We start from the raw sequence: 21,124 nt of genomic DNA on the forward strand, positions 1-21,124 counted from the left end.
TTAATCCCTATTTTACAGATGGGTGAACTGAGGCTCAAAGAAGTTAAGTGACTTGCTTAAGGTCACCCTTCAGAGTAGTGGCAGAGTCAGGATTAGAACCCAGTCCTTTGACTCCCAGGCATGGGCTCTTTCCCCTTGGCCACCCTGCACATCAAACAGAAACTCCTCACCATTGGCTTTAGAGCACTCAATCACCTTGTTCCCACTTTTCTCACCTTGCTACTCTCCTACTACAACCCAGCCTGCACACTTCACTCCTCTAATGCTCATCTTCTCACTGTACCTCAGTCTCTTCTATCTTGCCGCCAAACTCTTGCCTATATCCTGCCTCTGGCCTGGAACACCCTCCCTCCTCAAATCCAACAGTCAAATACTATCCCTATCTTCAAAGCCTTATTGAAGGCACATCTTCTCCAAGTGGCCTTCCCTGACTAAGCCCTCTTTACCTCTTCTCCCTCTCTCTTCTGCATCGCCCTGATATGCTTCCTTTAGGCATCCCCTCTCCCAGCCCCACAGCACTTTACGTACATATCTGTAATTAACTTATTTTTATTAGTGATTGTCCCTCTCTCTGGACTGTAAACCTGCTGTGGGCAGAGAATGTGTCTGTTTACTGTTTTATTGTACTTGTATTGTTTCACTGTACTCTCCCAAACAGTACAACACTGTGCACACAGTAAGCACTCAATAATTTTGACTGATTCACTGACTGACTGAGTGATTCTCAGTGGAGGGTGAGAAGTCTTACTTTCCCAATACGCTCTAATCTTCAACCCCAGTGCAATACCAGGGTCCCTGTATTGCTGGTGAAAGTGTTGCTTATATTCCTGTGTCATGAGACTTGTAGAGTTATCACTTATGTCAGGGATATGGCACCTGATCAGTGCTGAGCTCAGGACCATTTCCCTGACCTCCGCTCCAAACAAAAACTCCTCACTCTAGGCTTCAAGGCTCTCCATCACCTTGCCCCTTCCTACCTCTCCTCCCTTCTCTCTTTCTACCGCCCACCCCGCACGCTCCGCTCCTCTGCCGCCCACCTCCTCACCATCCCTCGGTCTCGCCTATCCCGCCGTCGACCCCTGGGTCACGTCCTCCTGCGGTCCTGGAACGCCCTCCCTCCTCACCTCCGCCAAACTGATTCTCTTTCCCTCTTCAAAACCTTACTTAAAAATCACCTCCTCCAAGAGGCGTTCCCAGACTGAGCTCCTCTTCCCCCTCTACTCCCTCTGCCATCCCCCCTTTACCTCTCCGCAGCTAAAGCCTCATTTTCCCCTTTTCCCTCTGCTCCTCCACCTCTCCCTTCCCATCCCCACAGCACTGTACTCGTCCGCTCGACTGTATATATTTTCGTTACCCTATTTATTTTGTTAATGAATTGTACATCGCCTTGATTCTATTTAGTTGCCATTGTTTTTACGAGATGTTCTTCCCCTTGACGCTGTTTAGTGCCATTGTTCTTGTCTGTCCGTCTCCCCCGATTAGACTGTAAGCCCGTCAAATGGCAGGGACTGTCTCTATCTGTTGCCGACTTGTTCATCCCAAGCGCTTAGTACAGTGCTCTGCACATAGTAAGCGCTCAATAAATACTATTGAATGAATGAATGAATGAATGCTTGCCCTCTACCTTCTAGACTGTAAACTCTTTGTCGGTAGGGATATGTCTGCTGCCAGCTACCTCTCTGATTTTACCATGCCTTTCCACACCCCCTCCTCCCATCTGCCCCTCCCAATCCTCACCTTCCCCTTCCCCTCTCCCACCCAGCTCTTTCCCGCACTCTCCTCTGCCTCCTCCCCTCCTCCCCTCCCCTACCCTAGAATCCTACTTTACCAGCGGCACCCCTCATCCCCCTCCCCATGCGCTCCTTCCTACCAAACCCTCTCCTCCTATCCCCTTCCCTTCCCTCTTCCTTGCCCATGCCCCATCCCAGTCCTCTTGTCCCATCGCCACCCCTCATCCCTCTCTCCCCGCCGAGGTCCCCGCCATCTCATTCCCATCCAAACCCTCCCCTCCCCCCACTCCTTCCCCACTCCTTCCTCCGCCCCCACAGCTGCTGTCAAGTGTGGCCTTTGGAATCCTCGCTCCCTTATACGACCTTTCATCCTTGATTTTTTCCTTTCCTGCTCTCTCTTCCTCCTCACCCTTACGGAGACCTGGCTCACTCCTGCAGACATGGTCTCTTCTGCTGCTCTCTCCAGCAGAGGCCTCCCTTTCTCCCACTCCCCCAGACTCACTGGGAAGGAGGAGCTGTCAGCTTCCTTCTCTAACCCCAATGCCACTACCACACTATCCTTCTCCCACATTTCCTCTCCTTCCCCTCCTTTGAAGCCCATATTATTCGCCTCTACCACTCCCTCCAGATTCTTGTAGCTTTCATCTACTGTGCCCCTGATCCCAGCGCCAACTTCTTTAACCAGCTTGACCCCTTTCTCACCTTCCTTCTCTCCTCCCCGCCCACTCTGATTTTCGGCAACTTCAACATCCACATAGATGTACCCGGTGATTCCTCTGCTGCCCACCTGCTATCACTCCTTGACTCTGCCAACCTCCTGCTCCCCCACACCTCGCCCACTCACCAACTTGGTCTCACCCTCGATCTCATCATCTCTTACCACTGCACTATCTCCACCCTCACCAACTCTGAAATCCCTCTCTCAGACCATAATCTTCTCACCTGTCTCCTCTCTCACACTCTCTCCCTCTGCAAATCTGTATTACTCCCCCACAGAGACCTCTGCTCTCTTGATCCCATCCGTCTCTCCCAAAGTATCTCACCCCACCTTGCCTCCCTATCCTCTCGTCTCACTCTCGATGATCAGGTTACCGCTTTCAACTCCACCCTCTCTACTCATCTCAACTCTCTCGCCCCCCACCCCCTTCACTCCACCGCTCTCACTCCACTAACCCGCAGCCCTGGATTTCTGCCTCTGTCCGCCTTCTTTGCTCTTATGCTCGAGCTGCTGAGTGCTGCTGGAGAAGGTCCAAGCACCAAGCCAACCTTATTCATTTCAAATTTACCCTTTCCTGCCTTAACTCTGCCTTCTCCTCCGCTGGCAAAACTACTTTTCTTCCCTCATTGACACCCATGACCATCACCCCCGTCAATTGTTGCAGACTTCTAACTCTCTCCTCAGGCCCGCTGTTCCTCCCCCTCTCCCATCCCTCACCCCCAACGATTTGGCCACTTCATTAAAAAAATTAACACAATCCGGTCTGAGCTCCGCAGAGTCACTCCTCCCCCTTCTCTTTTCCCCTGCTCCCAACCCTCTCTCCTACTTTCCCATCCTTCCCTGCAGTATCCTCAGAGGAGATCTCCTCCCTCCTTGCAAGTGCCACCCCCTTCACCTGCGCTTCGGACTCCATTCCTGCTCACCTTATAAAAACTATCGCCCCTTCCCTCCTCCCCTCCTTAGCTTCTATCTTTAACGACTCACTCTCCAATGGCTTCATCTCCTCTGCCTTCAAACATGCCCATGTCTCTCCCATCCTAAAAAAACCCCTCTCTCGACCCCACTTCCCCTTCCAGTTTTCATCCTATCTCCCTCCTACCCTTCCTTCCAAACTCCTAGAACGAGACTTCTACACCTGCTGCCTTGAATTTCTCAACTCCAACTCTCTCCAGGACCCCCTCCAATCTGGCTTCCATCCCCTCCACTCTACGGAGACTTCTCTTTCAAAGGTCACCCATGACCTCCTTCTTGCCAAATCCAATGGCTCCTACTCTAATCCTCCTCTACCTCTCAGCTGCCTTTGACACTGTAGACCATCCCCTTTTCCTCCACACCTTATCTCACCTTGGCTTCATGGATTCCATCCTCTCCTGGTTCTCCTCTTATCTTTCTGGCCGTTCATTCTCGGTCTTCTTCGCGGGCTCCTCCACCCCCTCTCATCCACTAACTGTAGGGGTTCCTCAAGGATCAGTTCTTGGCCCTCTTCTGTTCTCCATCTGTACTCACTCCCTTGGTGAACTCATTTGTTCCCACGGCTTCAACTATCATCTCTATGCAGATGACACACAAATTTACATCTCGGCCCCTGTCCTCTCCCCCTCCCTTCAGGCTCGTATCTCCTCCTGCCTCAAGGACATCTCCACCTGGATGTCTGCCCGCCAGCTAAAATTCAACATGTCCAAACTGACCTCCTTATCTTCCCTCCCAAACTCTGTCCTCTCCCTGACTTCCTTGTCACTGTGGACGGCCTGACCATCCTTCTCACCTTACAGACCCGCAACCTTGTCATCCTTGACTCAGCTCTCTCATTCAGCCCACATACCCAATCTGTCACCAATGCCTGCCGGTCTCACCTTTACAATATCGCCAAGATCCGCCCTTTCCTCTCCATCCAAACGGCTGTTGTGCTGGTACAAGCTCTCATAATATCCCGGCTGGATTACTGTGTCAGCCTTCTCTCTGATCTCCCTTCCTCCTGTCTCTCCCTACTCCAGTCTATTCCTCAATTCGCTGCCTAGATCATCTTCCTTTGGAAATGCTCTGGGAATGTCACTGCCTTCCTTAAAAATCTCCAGTGGTTGCCTATCAACCTCCGCATGAAACAAAAACTCCTCACTCTTGGCTTCAAAGCTCTCCATCACCTTACCCCCTCCTACCTCACCTCTCTTCTCTCTTTCTACTGCCCACCCCATACACTCCTCTCCTCTGCCACTCAGCTTCTCACTTTACCCCATTCAAGCCTATCCCACCATGAGCCCCTGGCCCACGTCCTACCTCTGTCCTGGAATGCCCTCCCTCCTCACATCCACCAAACTAACTCTTTTCCCCTCTCAAAGCTCTACTGAGAGCTCATCTCCTCCAAGAGGCCTTCCCAGAGTGAGCTACCCCCTTCTCCCTCTGCTCCCCCTCCACCCTCTGTTCCTCCCCCTTCCCCCTTCACCTCCCCTCAGCTGAGCCCCCTTCTCCTCTGCTCCCCCTTCCCTCCCAACCCCACTCTCTGCTCCTCCCCCTCCCCCCTTTCCCTCCCCTCATTTGTATGTATTATTTATTACCCTATTTATTCTGTTAATGAGATAAACATCACCTTGATTCTATTTATCATGATAATTTTGCCTTTTGTTTTGTTCTGTTTTTCTTTGCTGTCTCTCTCCCCGATTAGAGTGTGAGCCCATCATTGGGCAGGGATCTGTTGCTGAATTGTACATTCCAAGTGCTTAGTATAGTGCTCTGTCCATAGTAAGCGCTCAATAAATACTATTGAATGAATGAATGAATGAACTATATTATATTTTACTCTCCCAAGGGCTTAGTACAGTGCTCTGCACATAAACTCTCAAGATAAATACAACTGATAGCTTGACTGTCTGATTGATTACCCTCTTACTTCAGCTTCTGGAAAGAACGGCACATTCTCTAATCTTGGAGCCAGTGGGCAGGTGTGGAAGAGGAGCTGATGTTGTGATAGCAAGAGACCTGAAGTCATTTCTTCCCTCCTTATAAAGCCTCTATCTTGAGCCTCTATATTCTAGTCACCACCATAGATCACAAGGCACCAGAGGGGTTTCCTTCCTTTTCCCAAGGGTAAATACACAAGAATACAGTGGCTTGTGTTGGGATGGGTGGACATTTTGGTGGGTTAGTGAAACAAACTTGAACAACCCACAGGAAATTCTAGGTATCCTCTTTACACAAACATCATTTTCAGATTATAACTGTACATTGTCTATAAGATATATAAATGAGAAAGAAAGAGGGAAGAGTCTGTGGGTTTGGAGGTAGAGAAGCATTGTTGCCCAGCAGGCAGAACCCAGGCCTGAGAGTCAAAAGAACTTAGATTCCAATCCTGCTCTGCCACTTGTCTACAGTATGTGACCCTGGACAAGTCACATAACTTCTCTGTGTCTCAGTTCCCTAATCTGTAAAATGGGGAAGTAAGACTGTGAGCCCCATGTAGGGGATGGACATGTCCAATCTAATTAGCTTGTATCTATCCCAGTGCTTAGTACAGTGCCTGACACATAAGAAGTGCTTATCAAATACTGAAAAAAAGAAAAGTAAGGCTAGTGGCTTGAGAAAATCAAAGGTTTCTAGGTGAAAGAAGAGAAAACCTATGTGGACCAAAGGATACCCTTATGGTTTAGGGGCACATCACTCCTCCTGGAAAGACTAAAATAGTCAAGCCCTGTCCTTGTCAGGAAGTGAAGAGGACAGAGGATTCCCCACTAGATAGTGGGAGCAGGGTGAGCAGAGGATTCTCCGCCAGAGAGCAGGGTGAGCAGAAGATTCCCTGTCACAGATGAAGTTGGGCAGAGGAGTCCCCACTAAGAGCAGGTCAGGAGGACAGAAGGCTCCAGCACAACGTTCAGAGTACGGCAAGGTTTGGCTTTGAATGTCTAGACTCTTCCACCCTCCTATTAGAGTGGGAGCTCCCTGTAGTCCAGCGAAGGATCTGAAACACTGTCCATGGATCCTGCCCAGTGCTCTTTTCAATGCTCCACATCCTCTAACACCTGGAAAATGTTAATATTGAGTCTGATATCAAGTAGCAGAGATCTAGATGCTCCACAACCCCATCCATTCCTCCAGGAAACATCATGGGGCCTTTGACTCCAGTTGGGTAGTTTGTACCAAAATACATTTTTGAGATTAAATAGGAGGCAGCAGTGTGGCCTAATGGAAAGAGTTTGGAAATGGAAATTGGGGACCTGGGGGGTAATCCTAGCTTGGGCAAAGTTCTGCTGTAAAATAGGGGCAAGTAACAACCTGTCCATGTGCCTCAATTTTTTCAGCTCTAAAATAGGTTACCTGCATTTCCTACCTCCAAGATAATGAGCCTATATAGGACAGAGACTGCATCTTATCTGGTTACCAGCCCCCCAAAACTCAAACTATGGCAGCCATCATCTCAACATTTATTTGCAGTGAGAAGGCCACCATCATGGCCACGCTTGTGACCTGTGTTGCTGTTGGTCTGATTTTCCTTTCATGTTTATTGTCATCTTTGTCTCTCATATTTTTGTTTGACTTTTCTTAAGTGTCTGCTGACACCCCATCCCCTCCATATTCTGAGATTTGAGCCAGATAGGGGCCCAGGGTCTACGTCTATATTTCATGTGGGTTCTTCTTTCCCAGTGCCTAATATCGTGCTTTGCTCATAGAAAGCACTTAATCCATCAATTGTATTTACTAAATGTTTGTTGTTTGCAAAGTACTGTACTAGAGACGAGTGGGAGAGTACAATACAATAGGATGGGAGGCAGGATCCCTGCCCATCCCATTTGCCCTACTATCTACTCTGGCACTTAGCAGAGTCCTTGTCATAATAATAATGTTGGTATTTGTTAAGCGCTTACTATGTGCCGAGCACTGTTCTAAGCGCTGGGGTAGACATGTGGTAAGTACTGAATAAATGCCATGACTACTGTCGATGCACTGTCTTAAAAAAGTTCAGAACACAGTGGGAAACTATGAAACTCTTCTGATCTCCTCTGAGAAAGCCGGCAGACTCTTGGGAGAATCTATGTTATTCACCTTGAATTATGGTGTCTAAGTGCTGAAGAGGTCAGTGTGGGTCCCACTGGGCCTTTCTCACAGCACCTGGATAGTCAGATGAGGGTTCCTTGGGCTGCCTGCCGCCGTTTCCAGCCTAGCTCTTTAGCAGCCTTTTGGCCACCGACCGCCGACTTTAGCGGCTTTTTGGCCGCCGACCGCCGACTCATCCACGCCGAGACCACCCCCCTCTCCCGGGAAACTGAGCCTTGTCATCGCCCGGAGCCTTGGAGCCACTACCACGTGGGCCCGGGATCTCTGCTCCCCTGGGGGTAAGTCTCAGACCGCCGGGCCCCCTCTTCCCAGCCGAATCGACCACCACATGGACTCTGGAGCTCTCCTCCCAGGCGGTGGTTCCTTGGGCAGCCTGCCCCCCGTTTCCAGCCTAGCTCTTTAGCAGCCTTTTGGCCACCGACTGCCGACTTTAGCGGCTTTTTGGCCGCCGACCGCCGACTCATCCACGCCGAGACCACCCCCCCCCCCTCCCGGGAAGCTGAGCCTTGTCATCGCCCGGACCCTTGGAGCCATTACCTCGTGGGCTCGGGATCTCTGCTCCCCTGAGGCGCAGCCTCGGCCCACCCCCTGCCCCGATTCCCGACAAGCCCCCCTTGGCCTACCGCTCGCTGACTCATCTGCGCTTCCTCCGCCTCCACCGGGGAGCTGAGCCTCGGACCGTCCGGACCCACGCCCGCCTCAGCCTTTCACAACCTGGACCTCCGCACCCCCGCTCGGGAACTCCGACACTACGGATCTTCGCCCCCACAGACCCCCAGCCACCAGCTTCCAGTCCACCCGCCCCCCCCGCCGCTCGGGCCCGGGAACATTGCGCTCCCCTTCTCGATCCTGGCGACATTGTGCTCCCCTTCTCGGCCCCAAGGACATTGTGTCCTCGGGGGACATTGTGTCCCCCTGCTCGGGCCCGGGGACATTGTGCTCCCCAACCGCTCCCCCACTCCGCCCGAGGCGGCCATTTTAGGAAGCCCCCACTCTGCCTGAGGCGGCCATTTTGGGAAGGCCTCACTCCCTCTTCCCTCTTGAGGTGATTCATCTCTCCCGCCCCTGCCCCGGGCGACGACGTCCTTGTTCTCACCATGTTACCTTACCTTAGCCGCCGCCTACGGCCGCCACCCACCCCGGACAACCTCAGGGCCCCCCTGCCGCCACAGGGTTATTTGGTCATGAGCTCTGGGACTCTCTCGGCCGCTGGCCGCTTGATTTGGAGTCTGATTGGGTAGGGTCGGCTCGTCCCCCGACCCTGGTCATCGCCTGCTTATTAACACTATTGTAGCGTGCCTTACTGTAGCATGTTGCTATATTTGCGATCTCGCTTTTTATTGTTTATTGTCGTCAGACTTTGAATTTGATCAGGTCGCCCCTTAATCGAGTCTACCCCCGACCCTGATCATCACCCCTTTTATTAACACGACTATATTGTATCATACTGTATCACGTTGCTATATTAGCACCACTGTATTGTATCATATTGTATCATGTTGCTATATTACCGATTTCGTTTATTACTGTTTATTGTTGTCAGTGCTGCCACCCACCTCTCTGGCCTCGCCATGTCCCCCCTCCCTCCCCTTCCTATCCTCCCCTTCCCCTTCCCCTCTCTCGCTCAGCTCTTTCCCGCTCTCTCCTCTGTCTCCTCCCCCCTCCTCTCTCCCGCCCTAGAACCCCACTTTACCAACGCTACCCTCTTCCCCTCCCCCTACTCTTCCCCCCACCAAACCCCCTCTTCACCCCCTCCCCCCTTCTCTCTTCCCCACCCATGCCCCATCCCAGTCCTCTTGTCCCACCGCCACCCCTCATCCCCCTCTCCTCGTCCAGGGCCCCGCCACCTCCTTCCCATCCAAACCCTCCCCTCCCCCCGCCCTTCCCCCCCTCCTCCCCTTGCACCCACAGCTACTTTCAAGTGTGGCCTCTGGAACCCCCGCTCTATTACAGGCAAACTACCTTTCATCCATGACCTTTTCCTCTCCCGCTCTCTCCTCCTCCTCGCCCTTTCGGAAACGTGGCTCTCTCCCGAAGACACGGTCTCCGCCGCCGCTCTCTCCAGCGGAGGTCTCTCCTTCTCCCACTCCCCCAGACTCACCGGTAAGGGAGGAGGCGTCGGCTTCCTCCTCTCGCCCCGATGCCGCTTCCGCACTATCCCTCCTCCCCCCTCCCTCTCCTTCCCCTCCTTCGAAGCCCATATCATTCGCCTCTACCACCCACTCCAGTTACTTGTCGCCGTCATCTACCGCCCTCCCAGTCCCACCTCCGACTTCTTCAACCACCTTGACCCCTTTCTCACCTTCCTCCTCTCCTTCTCTCTGCCCACTCTGATCCTTGGAGACTTCAACATCCATACGGATGTACCCGACGACTCCTCTGCCGCCCGCCTGCTATCCCTCCTCGACTCTGCCGACCTCCTCCTCCACCATACCGCGCCCACTCACCGACTCGGTCTCACCCTCGATCTCGTCATCTCCTACCGCTGCACTATCTCCTCACTCACCAACTCTGAAATCCCTCTCTCTGACCATAACCTTCTCACCTGCCTCATCTCTCACACTCCCTCCCCCTGCAAATCTTTGCTACTGCCCCACAGAGACCTCCGCTCTCTCGATCCCATCCGTCTTTCCAATAGCATCTCGCCTCACCTTGCCGCCCTGTCCTCTCTTCCCACTCTCGACGAGCGGGTCTCCGCTCTCAACTCCACCCTCTCTACTCATCTCGACTCTCTCGCCCCCCTTTCCCTCCTCCGCTCTCGCGCCACTAACCCACAGCCCTGGATCACCTCCTCCGTCCGCCTCCTACGCTCCTATGCTCGAGCTGCTGAGCGCTGCTGGCGAAAGTCCAAGCACCAAGCCGACCTCACACACTTCAAATTTATCCTTTCCTGCCTTAACTCTGCCCTCTCCTCTGCCAGGCAAAGCTTCTTCTCCTCCCTCATCGACACCCATGCCCGTCACCCCCGCCGATTGTTCCGGACCTTTAACTCTCTCCTTAGGCCCCCTGTTCCTCCCCCTCCCCCATCTCTCACCCCTAATGATCTGGCCACCTATTTCCTCACGAAAATCAACACGATCAGGTCTGAGCTCCCCAAAGTCACCCCTCCGCCTCTCCCCTCCCCCCCAACAACCCCCTCCCCTACTTTCCCATCCTTCCCTGCAGTATCCTCAGAGGAGATCTCCTCCCTCCTCGCAAGTGTCACCCCCTCCACCTGCGCCTCGGACCCCATTCCCTCTCACCTTCTTAAAACCATCGCCCCTGCCCTCCTCCCTTCCTTAACTTCTATTTTTAACCACTCAATCTCCAAGGGCTCCTTCCCCTCTGCCTTCAAACATGCCCACGTCTCCCCCATCCTAAAAAAACCCGCTCTTGACCCCACTTCCCCCTCCAGTTATCGTCCTATCTCCCTACTACCCTTCCTTTCCAAAATCTTAGAACGAGTCATCTACAATCGATGCCTAGAATTCCTTAACTCCCATTCTCTCCTAGACCCCCTCCAATCTGGCTTCCGTCCCCTCCACTCTACCGAGACTGCTCTCTCTAAGGTCACCCATGACCTCCTTCTTGCCAAATCCAATGGCTCCTACTCCATTCTGATCCTCCTTGACCTCTCTGCTGCCTTTGACACTGTCGACCATCCCCTCCTCCTCCATACCTTATCTCACCTTGGCTTCACGGACTCTGTCCTCTCCTGGTTCTCCTCTTACCTCTCTGGCCGATCATTCTCGGTCTCCTACGCTGGAGCCTCCTCCTCCTCCCATCCTTTAACTGTTGGAGTTCCTCAAGGGTCAGTTCTTGGCCCTCTTCTGTTCTGTTTGCCATTTACACTCACTCCCTCGGTGAACTCATCCGCTCTCACGGCTTTGACTACCATCTCTACGCAGATGACACGCAGAGCTACATCTCCGCCCCTGTCCTCTCCCCCTCCCTTCAGGCTCGCATCTCCTCCTGCCTCCAGGACGTCTCCACCTGGATGTCGGCCCGCCACCTAAAACTCAACATGAGCAAGACTGAGCTCCTCATCTTCCCTCCCAAACCCGGTCCGCTCCCAGACTTCTCTATCACCGTGGATGGCACGACCATCCTTCCCATCCCGCAGGCCCGCAATCTCGGTGTCATCCTTGACTCGTCCCTCTCGTTCACCCCACACATCCTATCCGTTACCAAGACCTGCCGGTTTCACCTCTACAATATCGCCAAGATCCGCCCTTTCCTCTCCACCCAAACGGCTACCTTACTATTACGGGCTCTCGTTATATCCCGGCTAGACTACTGTGTCAGCCTTCTCTCTGACCTCCCTTCCTCCTCTCTCGCCCCGCTCCGGTCTATTCTTCACTCCGCTGCCCGGCTCATCTTCCTGCAGAAACGATCTGAGCATGTCACTCCCCTTCTTAAACAACTCCAGTGGTTGCCTATCGACCTCCGCTCCAAACAAAAACTCCTCACTCTAGGCTTCAAGGCTCTCCATCACCTTGCCCCTTCCTACCTCTCCTCCCTTCTCTCTTTCTACCGCCCACCCCGCACGCTCCGCTCCTCTGCCGCCCGCCTCCTCGCCGTCCCTCGGTCTCGCCTATCCCGCCATCGACCCCTGGGTCACGTCCTCCCGCGGTCCTGGAACGCCCTCCCTCCTCACCTCCGCCAAACTGATTCTCTTTCCCTCTTCAAAACCTTACTTAAAAATCACCTCCTCCAAGAGGCGTTCCCAGACTGAGCTCCTCTTCCCCCTCTACTCCCTCTGCCATCCCCCCTTTACCTCTCCGCAGCTAAAGCCTCATTTTCCCCTTTTCCCTCTGCTCCTCCACCTCTCCCTTCCCATCCCCACAGCACTGTACTCGTCCGCTCAACTGTATATATTTTCGTTACCCTATTTATTTTGTTAATGAATTGTATATCGCCTTGATTCTATTTAGTTGCCATTGTTTTTACGAGATGTTCTTCCCCTTGACGCTGTTTAGTGCCATTGTTCTTGTCTGTCCGTCTCCCCCGATTAGACTGTAAGCCCGTCAAACGGCAGGGACTGTCTCTATCTGTTGCCGACTTGTTCATCCCAAGCGCTTAGTACAGTGCTCTGCACATAGTAAGCGCTCAATAAATACTATTGAATGAATGAATGACCTCACAATTGTAGGGAATGTAATTCTCATCACTCTGCCCATTGTAGAAGACTGAAATCAGCCTTGTTAATAATAATAATAATAATAATGTTGGTATTTGTTAAGCGCTCACTATATGCCGAGCACTGTTCTAAGCGCTGGGGTAGACACAGGGGAATCAGGTTGTCCCACGTGGGGTTCACAGTCTTAATCCCCATTTTACAGATGAGGGAACTGAGGCACCGAGAAGTTAAGTGACTTGCCCACAGTCACACAGCTGACAAGTGGCCGAGCCGGGATTCGAACCCATGACCTCTGACTCCAAAGCCCGTGCTCTTTCCACTGAGCCATGCTGCTTCTCATAATATTTCCAAGCATGTTCTCTCATGCTTGGAAATATTATCATTATAATAATCATCATCATAATCATTTAATAATGCTTGTGAAGTGCTTCTTACTATTTGCCAAGCACTGTACTAAGCACGGGGTTGATACAAGTTAATCAGGCTGGGCACAGTCCCTGTCCCCCATGGAATTCTCCATGTTATTGCATGTAGGGGGGAGTTGCATTTTACCTTTATTTTACAGATGAAGTAACTGAGGCACAGAGAAGTGACTTGTCAGGGTCACATAGCAGACAGGTGGTGGAGTTGGGATTAGAGTCTAGCTCGTCTGACTCCCAGGCCTGTGCTCTTTACATTAGACTATGCTGCTTCCAAACTGAGCAATCTCAATTATTTTAGGCTTTTAAGCTCTGTTGTCCAGCCCTTTAATTTGGGGGGGATCTCCTCCAATTTCTCTCAAAATTTTCTTATCTTGCTTTAGATTTGGAGTCCAGGACTCGATACAGAATAGAATCAATGGCATATCTGTGTTTTTGAACATTTTGCAAATATTGTACATATAAGACTATACATACATCCATCCACATGCATCTACCAACCTGCATCTCTAATTTCCTCAATCCAAGTTCAGTCTTCCTCCTTTGAACCCTTGTGAGGAAACTTCTCCCAACAGGAGAAAGAATTTGCAGTGGTTAGGTAATGTTTGAATTCTCTCTGGTGTAGGGAGAGGCTAATGTCATGTTATTACATGACATTAGAGCTCCTCTGGTTCTTTCAGAGCTTCCTAACAAGGCTGTCTTGTGTATGGACCAAAGTATCTGCAAATCTTTGGGTCAAACTGTTCCTCTGCGTATTACCTATTCATTCATTCATTCAGTCATATTTATTGAGTGCTTACTGTGTTGAGAACTGCATTAAGCGCTTGGAAAGTACAATTTGGTAAGAAATGGGGATGATCTCTGCCCAACAATGGGCTCAGTATGCAAAGTGCCTCCTAGAAGTAATGCCTGAGAGACAGATGAACACACACACACACACACAAACACACACACATATATTCACCCCTTAAAAATGGAATCATGGTATTTAAAGTGGAAATTAATTTCTCTTTGCCCTTTGCAAAGCTTAATGCTTTGCGATGAAATGATAATAATAATTGTGGTACTTGCTAACCACTTCTTAGGTGCCAATTACTGAATTAAGCACTGGGGTAGATACAAGATCATCAGGTCCCATATGGGGCTCAGTCTAAGTAGGGAGGAGTATAGGTTTTAAATCCCCATTTTGCGAATGAAGAAACTGAGTCAAAGAGAAGTTAAGTGACAGCAGGTAAGTGGTGGAGTTAGTATTAGAATCCAGGTCTCTAGCTCCCAGGCCCATGTTTTTTCCACTAGGCCATGCTACTTCTCATGCATGAAACCACCTATGAGCAATTTCTCTAAATTCTACGCAAGAATGCTACATAGGGCAAAGTTCAGATGAACTGAATGGAAATGAGAGAATGAGAAGAAGCACATGGCTACAGAGGGAATCGCATGGAGGATGGGGTATAGCTTCAGATGAGGAGGCCGATGGTTGGAGGCAAAGCAATTGGCTGAAACAACAACTCTTCCCACTTCCAAATGTAAAGCCCCACATGGGCCTAAAATGCATCGTATATCCTTCATGCTTACCTGCCCATGGCAAGTCCGGAGTCCGTCCTCCATCTTCTCACATTGGGGATCACATTCCACGCAGATGGAGCCATTTGCATACTCCCGAAATTCACTGAGAAAACATCCGTTGGATGAGTGCGAGGGCATGAAAGTGCTGTCAACTTAACAAATGCATTAACATCTGCTAAAATTCCTCCTGGCAAGGAAAATCCTATTCTTGTGGCTTTGTGAGAGCCGAACACATCGAAAACATTTTCCTTGGCATTAAGGAAGGCACTCACCATTGGAGAAGAGATAAATGACAGCCATCTGGCTCTCTGTCCCTTCCACAGCACGAAGTAGAGCATCACATTCTCAGAGAGTTGTTTTACCAGTCAAAACACAAGCACTACCATAAACTCATTCTGATGAAGATTGTGACAGAATTCCAAGCATTTAATCTGATTTTCAAGGCCTCTGCCTATGGACTATTGGTACAGTTTTGAAAACTTCTGTGTTTCTACACACATTTTTATGCAACTGTTTTCCTTCATGAAGTTCAGCAAGAAATTATTCTGCCAATTGCAATTTTGAAAATTGATTTCTGTGGCTTAAGTGGTGATACTTATTGTGATGAATTATTTTATGGGTCTGAATTGTGTAATATTCCAAACTCTAATGCAAGTTGTTCTTATTTGTGGGAGGCCTAAAGTGTGTTGCTTTTCTGTTCACTTTAATTCAGCCTTTTGGAAATATACACATAGATGGAGCCCTGCCTACATAAAGATTGGTTTTCTTTTAAGTTGTTTTGGAAAAAAATACCTTTCAGGGCTTGTAGTATTTCTGTATTTGGGTAAATTCATGAATCATAGCTATTTCTGCTATAACACTATCCTTGTAGTGCTCTTTCATGATACTACTATTGAATTTTAGTGTTGGTGTGTCTTACAAAGCTCTCTCACTTTGAGATAATATTGCAGGGTTTTATTTTGACTCAAACACTTCCCTCTATTCCTCAACCTTTGGAACATTTTGACGGTCATAAATAAGCAGTATGATTAAATTCCATCTCCTTTCTGCATTAGATAATGACAAATCCATTTAGCAGAGCTAATGACAGCTCTTCAGTAGATTAGTCCAAGGAGAGTTTGAGCTGATGAGAATATGAAAGGTAACACTTTGAAAATCATAAGTATTTATATATGTGGACTTTTAAAAATGTGATTTTAAGTGTGTTATCATTAGGACAGATTTGCATTGCTATTCAATCGTGCAACTATATTAATTGTATTTTATCACTTTTATATTCTTAAATTATTTTGATTAATTATTTGGATCTTGGAGTTGCCTTAATGTTCTTTTACAATATTTCTCATGGGAAATTATACTTCATTTAATGCTCTTTCACCTAACCCCCTATTTTTCTAGGAACAATTAAGAGTGCTAACTGGGATAGAGCTGTAATTATTCAATGTTTCCAGTGTTTGTGAAGACAGAACCCATATTTTCCCTTAATGATGGTTGGGATTTACTGGATTATCTTGTTTTGGGTTCTTCTAGATGATTTCTTGTGGGCCAGGGGCTTAGGGTTTTCTATAGAAATGTCCATCTCCCTGAAATTTTGTCTTCTTTAATATCTGAAAGACCTTGGGCTGGTGGGCTGACAAAGTCTTATAAGACTATTTCCATTGCCTTCAAGCCAATCTTGAGAAACACTGTTGGTGATAGACCACAGACCCGGGAGTCAGAGGACCTGGGTTCTAATCCCAGCTCTGCCTCTTGTCTGTTGCTATATGACTTGGGGCAAGTCACTTCTCTGTGCCTCAGTTACCTCATCTGTAAAATGGGGATTAAGACGGGGAGCCCCACCTGGGACAGGGACTGTGCCCTTCCTGATTAGATTGCAACTACCCCAGTACTTAGTACAGTGCCTAGCCCATAGTAAGTGCTTAACAAATCCCATTTAAAAAACAACAACATTCTATTCAAACCTCGTAAAGCTGCCAATGGACTGCCCTCCCTCTAATTGCTGGTGTTTCAGAAGCAGGTCCACCATTATGCTGAATTTTGGGCAGGAGGAGTGAAATGTCTCTTGCTTTGTAAGGGTAGAGCACTTATGAACATATCCCCAATTTATTTATTTATACTGATGTTTGTTTCCCCCTCTAGCCTGTGAGCTCCTTGTGAACAAAACATATACATCAACTCTAGTACTGTACTCTCCTGGGTGTTTAGTACAGTGCTCAGCAGGCAGTAAGGACTCAATAAATACAATTGATTGATTGATTGAAATAAAGGGGATGGATAAGCTTAGCACTTTTTTGCTTGCTTTTAGTCTATGTAGTTTTCATCATTCTGGCAAATTGAGGTGAGGAACTAGGCATCATTTTGTACTTAAGATGATGTAAAATTTAATACGGAAAATGTCACTCCACTGAGCTAGTTTTGGTTGCAAACTCATTTTAACTAATATCCTCTAAACCTCTTAGCATGCCATTTTCTTGATTTTCAAAAATGACTAAGGAAAGGACAAAAATTGAAATGAAAAGATGATGGCGTCTTTATTTGATGGGTTATCACTCTCATTTGGTATAGTCAAAGGAATCTACAGTCCCAGAAACACATTTCAGGCTGCATTATGTGTATGTAGGTCATGGAATTGTTCCTTTATAATAGTTGAATTGGGTTCCAGAACAGTATTTAAAATAGAGGAAAGACATAAAGCAAATGATAATCACTGATATTTTCCCTCAAGAAAGCTTGAGAATGTTATTAAGAATTGCTTTCATAGAGAGACCTTTAATTTCCATCTTTTCCACCCCTCAAAGAGAGAAGTGAATTTTCTATTTCTCTGTAGAGGCAAATGAAGAAGCCCCTGAACCTTAGTTGTCCATAAGTTCCAGCATCTCCCATGTAAAATGTTAAGGACAAGATTTCTATGAGAACAGGGATCGTGTCTACCAACGATAGTCCATTAAGTTCCTGAGTGCTTCTCACAGTGCTCTAAACACAGTAAGTGCTCAAGAAATTGATTGAAAAGTACAAATAGTGGAATTAAAATGTAACTCATTTATCAGGCCTCAGGATAAAGGGATCATGGAGTTTCTAAGCCCAATTGCAAATGTGTAACTCCTGAAAATTCCCAGAGTTGGCTATTTAAGAGTATTTGGCTTGGGAACAACAACAAAAAGTATTGTCTTTGCTACCGAAGGGCAACTGTGATGCCCCGAATGGTGAAATGTGATAAAGTGATTTTATGAGTCTATGAAATTCTACTCAACAAGGTATATGTTCGGTTTTATTGTCTGCGATGTAATTATTGTAGTTCCCGAGGGAGAGATGAAATATATTAAGAATGCTCGGACTACACTGTGTCTGAAAAGGTTGAATATATAAAGGATTTTATTTGTTAGGCTTTTCTGGTGTGCGGAAAAAAGCGCAATGGGGCAGATGTATTTACATTAGCAGGATAAGAAAATAAAAACTGATTTGACTAGACCTGCAAGAAATGTGTTTTGTAACATTTGCATGTTTTCCATATATTTGTTTGATACAGTCAGGTGGATTTTGTTTTCCTTCAACATAAATTTTGATTTCTCTCTCTAAGATAGCCACTGCACCTTCTGGCTGTTTCATCGAGGAAGAGTTTCCTTTTCAGAGAAATATGAATTCTAGCTGGTCAGAGTACTTTAACTATCATACAGACCATGTAAAATAAACAGCTTTGGCTACCACCTTAGAGTCTTGGGCAATGTGAGTCTACACAGTCCAGATTAGTTTGTCTATGGGCTAAGAGATGAGGGCCAGGGAAGGGGGAATAACTTACCCGTCATAGAGATTACAGGATTCTATACAGGTCCTGCCCCTGCTGAAACGTCTGCAAGAGAGACACTGATCTGCTCCTGGTCCCCAGCAGCCGTCAGTCGAACACAAAGGATTGCACACCATGCCTTCTGCGGCTGAAAAAGGTGATAGAGAGGAGGGGAAAGGAAAGAAATTTTGAATGAATCAATCAGTCAATCAACCTCATTTATTGAGTGCTTACTGTGTACAGAGCACTGTACTAAGTACTTGAGAGAGTGCAATATAAGAGAGTTGGTAGAAGCATTTCCTGCCCACAGGGAACTTACAGTCAGAGGGGAAGACAGAGAGTAATAGAAATAAAGAAATTGTGGATATACACAGAAGTGCTGTGGAATGGAGGATGGTGTGAATAAATCCAAGTGCATGGGTAACACTTAAGGGAATGGGAGAAGAGGAAACGAGGGCCAAGTCGGCGAAGGCTTCTTGGACGAGATCAGTCAATCATATTTATTGAGTGCATACTGTTTGCAAAACACTGTAATAAGTGCTTGGGAGAATACAATATAACAGAGTTGATAGAAATGTTCCCTGCCCAAAATGAGCTTAAAGGGGATATATTTTTTAATAAGGAGTTGAAGGTAGAAAGAGAGATTGTCTGATATGAAGGGGGAGGAAGTTCTGGCCAGAGGCAGGCTATGCACAAGGGCATGGGGGTGAGATAGATGAGAATGAGGTACAGTGAGTAGGTAGGCATCTAAGGAGCAAAGTGTACAGGGTAGGCAGTAGTAGGAAATCAGGGAGGTAAGGTAGGAGGGGGCAAGTGTTTTAAAGCTAATGGTAAGGAATTAGGAGGAGAATTACACAGATCACATGTGCATGCGATCAGGTACTCTTCCAAAGAGCTTGATTCTCCCAGGCCCCTACTTTCCCTTCCGATATACCAGCCAGGACTGCCATTTTGACAGTCTGTTCAATAAATCCCAGTGCATGAATTCTGCTTCATCATAGGGACGGAACTCCTCAACTCTCTACCCAATTCTGTCTTCTCCCTGACTTTTCAATCACTATAGGCAGCACCACCACCCTTCCATCTCACAAGCTCTTAACCTTAACATTATAATAGTAATGATGCTGGTATTTGTTAAGCGCTTACTATGTGCCAAGCACTGTTCTAAGTTCTGGGGTAGATAGAAGGTTATCTGGTTGTCCCATGTGGGGCTCACAGTCTTAGTCTCCATTTTACAGATAAGGTAACTGAGGCACAGGGAAGTTAAGTGACTTGCCCAAAGTCACACAGCTAACAAGTGGTAGAGCTGGGATTTGAACCCAAGACCTCTGACTCCCAAGCCCTTGCTCTTTCCACTAAGCCAAGCTCGGCTTCAACTCAGTCAGTCAGATTTATTGAGTGCTTTCTGTGTGCAGATCACTGACCTAAACACTTGGGAGAGTACAAAACAAGAATAAATAGACACATTCCCTGCTCACAAAGAGTTTAGAGTCTAAAGGTGGGCACAGACATGAATAGAAACAAAAAACAAATTACAGATCAATAGTATTTATTTATTGAGCGCTTACTATGTGCAAAGCACTGTACTAAGCACTTGGAATGTACAAATCGGCAACAGATAGAGACAGTCCCTGCTCATTGATGGGCTTACAGTCTAATCGGGGGAGACGGACAGACAAAAACAATAGCAATTAATAGAATCAAGGGGATGTATCTCTCATTAATAATAATAATAATAATAATAATGTTGGTATTTGTTGAGCACTTACTATGTGCCGAGCACTGTTCTAAGCGCTGGGGTAGACACAAGGGAATCAGGTTGTCCCACGTGGGGCTCACAGTCTTAATCCCCATTTTAGAGATGAGGTAACTGAGGCACCGAGAAGTTAAGTGACTTGCCCAAAGTCACACAGCTGACAAATGGCCGAGCCGGGATTTGAACCCATGACCTCTGACTCCAAAGCCCGTGCTCTTTCCACTGAGCCACACAGCTTCTATAATAGCTAAACTAATAGCAATAAATAGAATCAAGGTGATGTACATCTCATTAACAAAATAAATAGGGTAATAAAAAATATATACAAATGAGCGGAAGAGCACAGTGCTGAGGGGAGGGGAAGGGAGAAGGTTGAGGAGGAGAGGGAAGGGGGGGGAAAAGAGGGCTTAGCTGAGGGGAGGTGGGGGGGTAGAGGGGTAGCAGAGGGAGCAGAGGGAAAAGGGGAAGCTCAGTCTGGGAAGGACTCTTGGAGGAGGTGAGCTCTCAGTAGGGCTTTGAAGAGAAGAAAAGAATTAGTTTGGAGGAGATGAGGAGGGAGGGCATTCCAGGACAGCAGGAGGACGTGGCGCAGGGGTCGATGGCAGGATAGGTGAGAATGGGGGACAGTGAGGAGGTGGGTGGCAGAGGAGCAGAGTGTGTGGGGTGGGCAGTAGAAGGAGACAAGGGAGGAGAGGTAGGAGGGGGCAAGGTGATGGAGACCCTTGTAGCCTAGAGTGAGAAGCTTTTGTTTTGTGCAGAGGTTGATAGGCAACCACTGGAGGTTTTTAAGAAGGGGAGTGACATGCCCAACACGTTTCTGCAGGAAGATGAGCCAGGGAGCAGAATGAAGAATAGACTGGAGCAGGTAGAGACAGGAGGAAGGGGGATCAGAGAGAAGGCTTGCACAGTACAGTAGCCGGGATATTATGAGAGCCTGTACCAGTAAGATAGCCGTTTGGGTGGAGAGGACAGGGCTGATCTTGGCAATATTA

The 21,124-nt window shown here is 48.2% G+C and overlaps 1 protein-coding gene across 5 annotated transcripts in view; it reads right to left on the bottom strand.

The window, feature by feature from the left end:
• Positions 1-21,124, bottom strand: part of ERBB4 (erb-b2 receptor tyrosine kinase 4) — a 1,160,668-nt gene that overhangs the window by 274,251 nt on the left and 865,293 nt on the right. For all 5 annotated transcript variants that reach the window (XM_029069455.2, XM_029069453.2, XM_029069454.2 and 2 more), the window contains exons 13-14: positions 18,392-18,524; positions 14,605-14,698 (exon numbers count right to left, since the gene is read on the bottom strand). In XM_029069455.2, the coding sequence (XP_028925288.1) occupies positions 14,605-14,698; positions 18,392-18,524 (227 nt within the window). The remainder of the gene's footprint in view (positions 1-14,604; positions 14,699-18,391; positions 18,525-21,124) is intronic.

The sequence above is a fragment of the Ornithorhynchus anatinus genome, chromosome 7, assembly GCF_004115215.2.
Source record: "Ornithorhynchus anatinus isolate Pmale09 chromosome 7, mOrnAna1.pri.v4, whole genome shotgun sequence".
Taxonomy (NCBI): Eukaryota; Metazoa; Chordata; class Mammalia; order Monotremata; family Ornithorhynchidae; genus Ornithorhynchus; species Ornithorhynchus anatinus.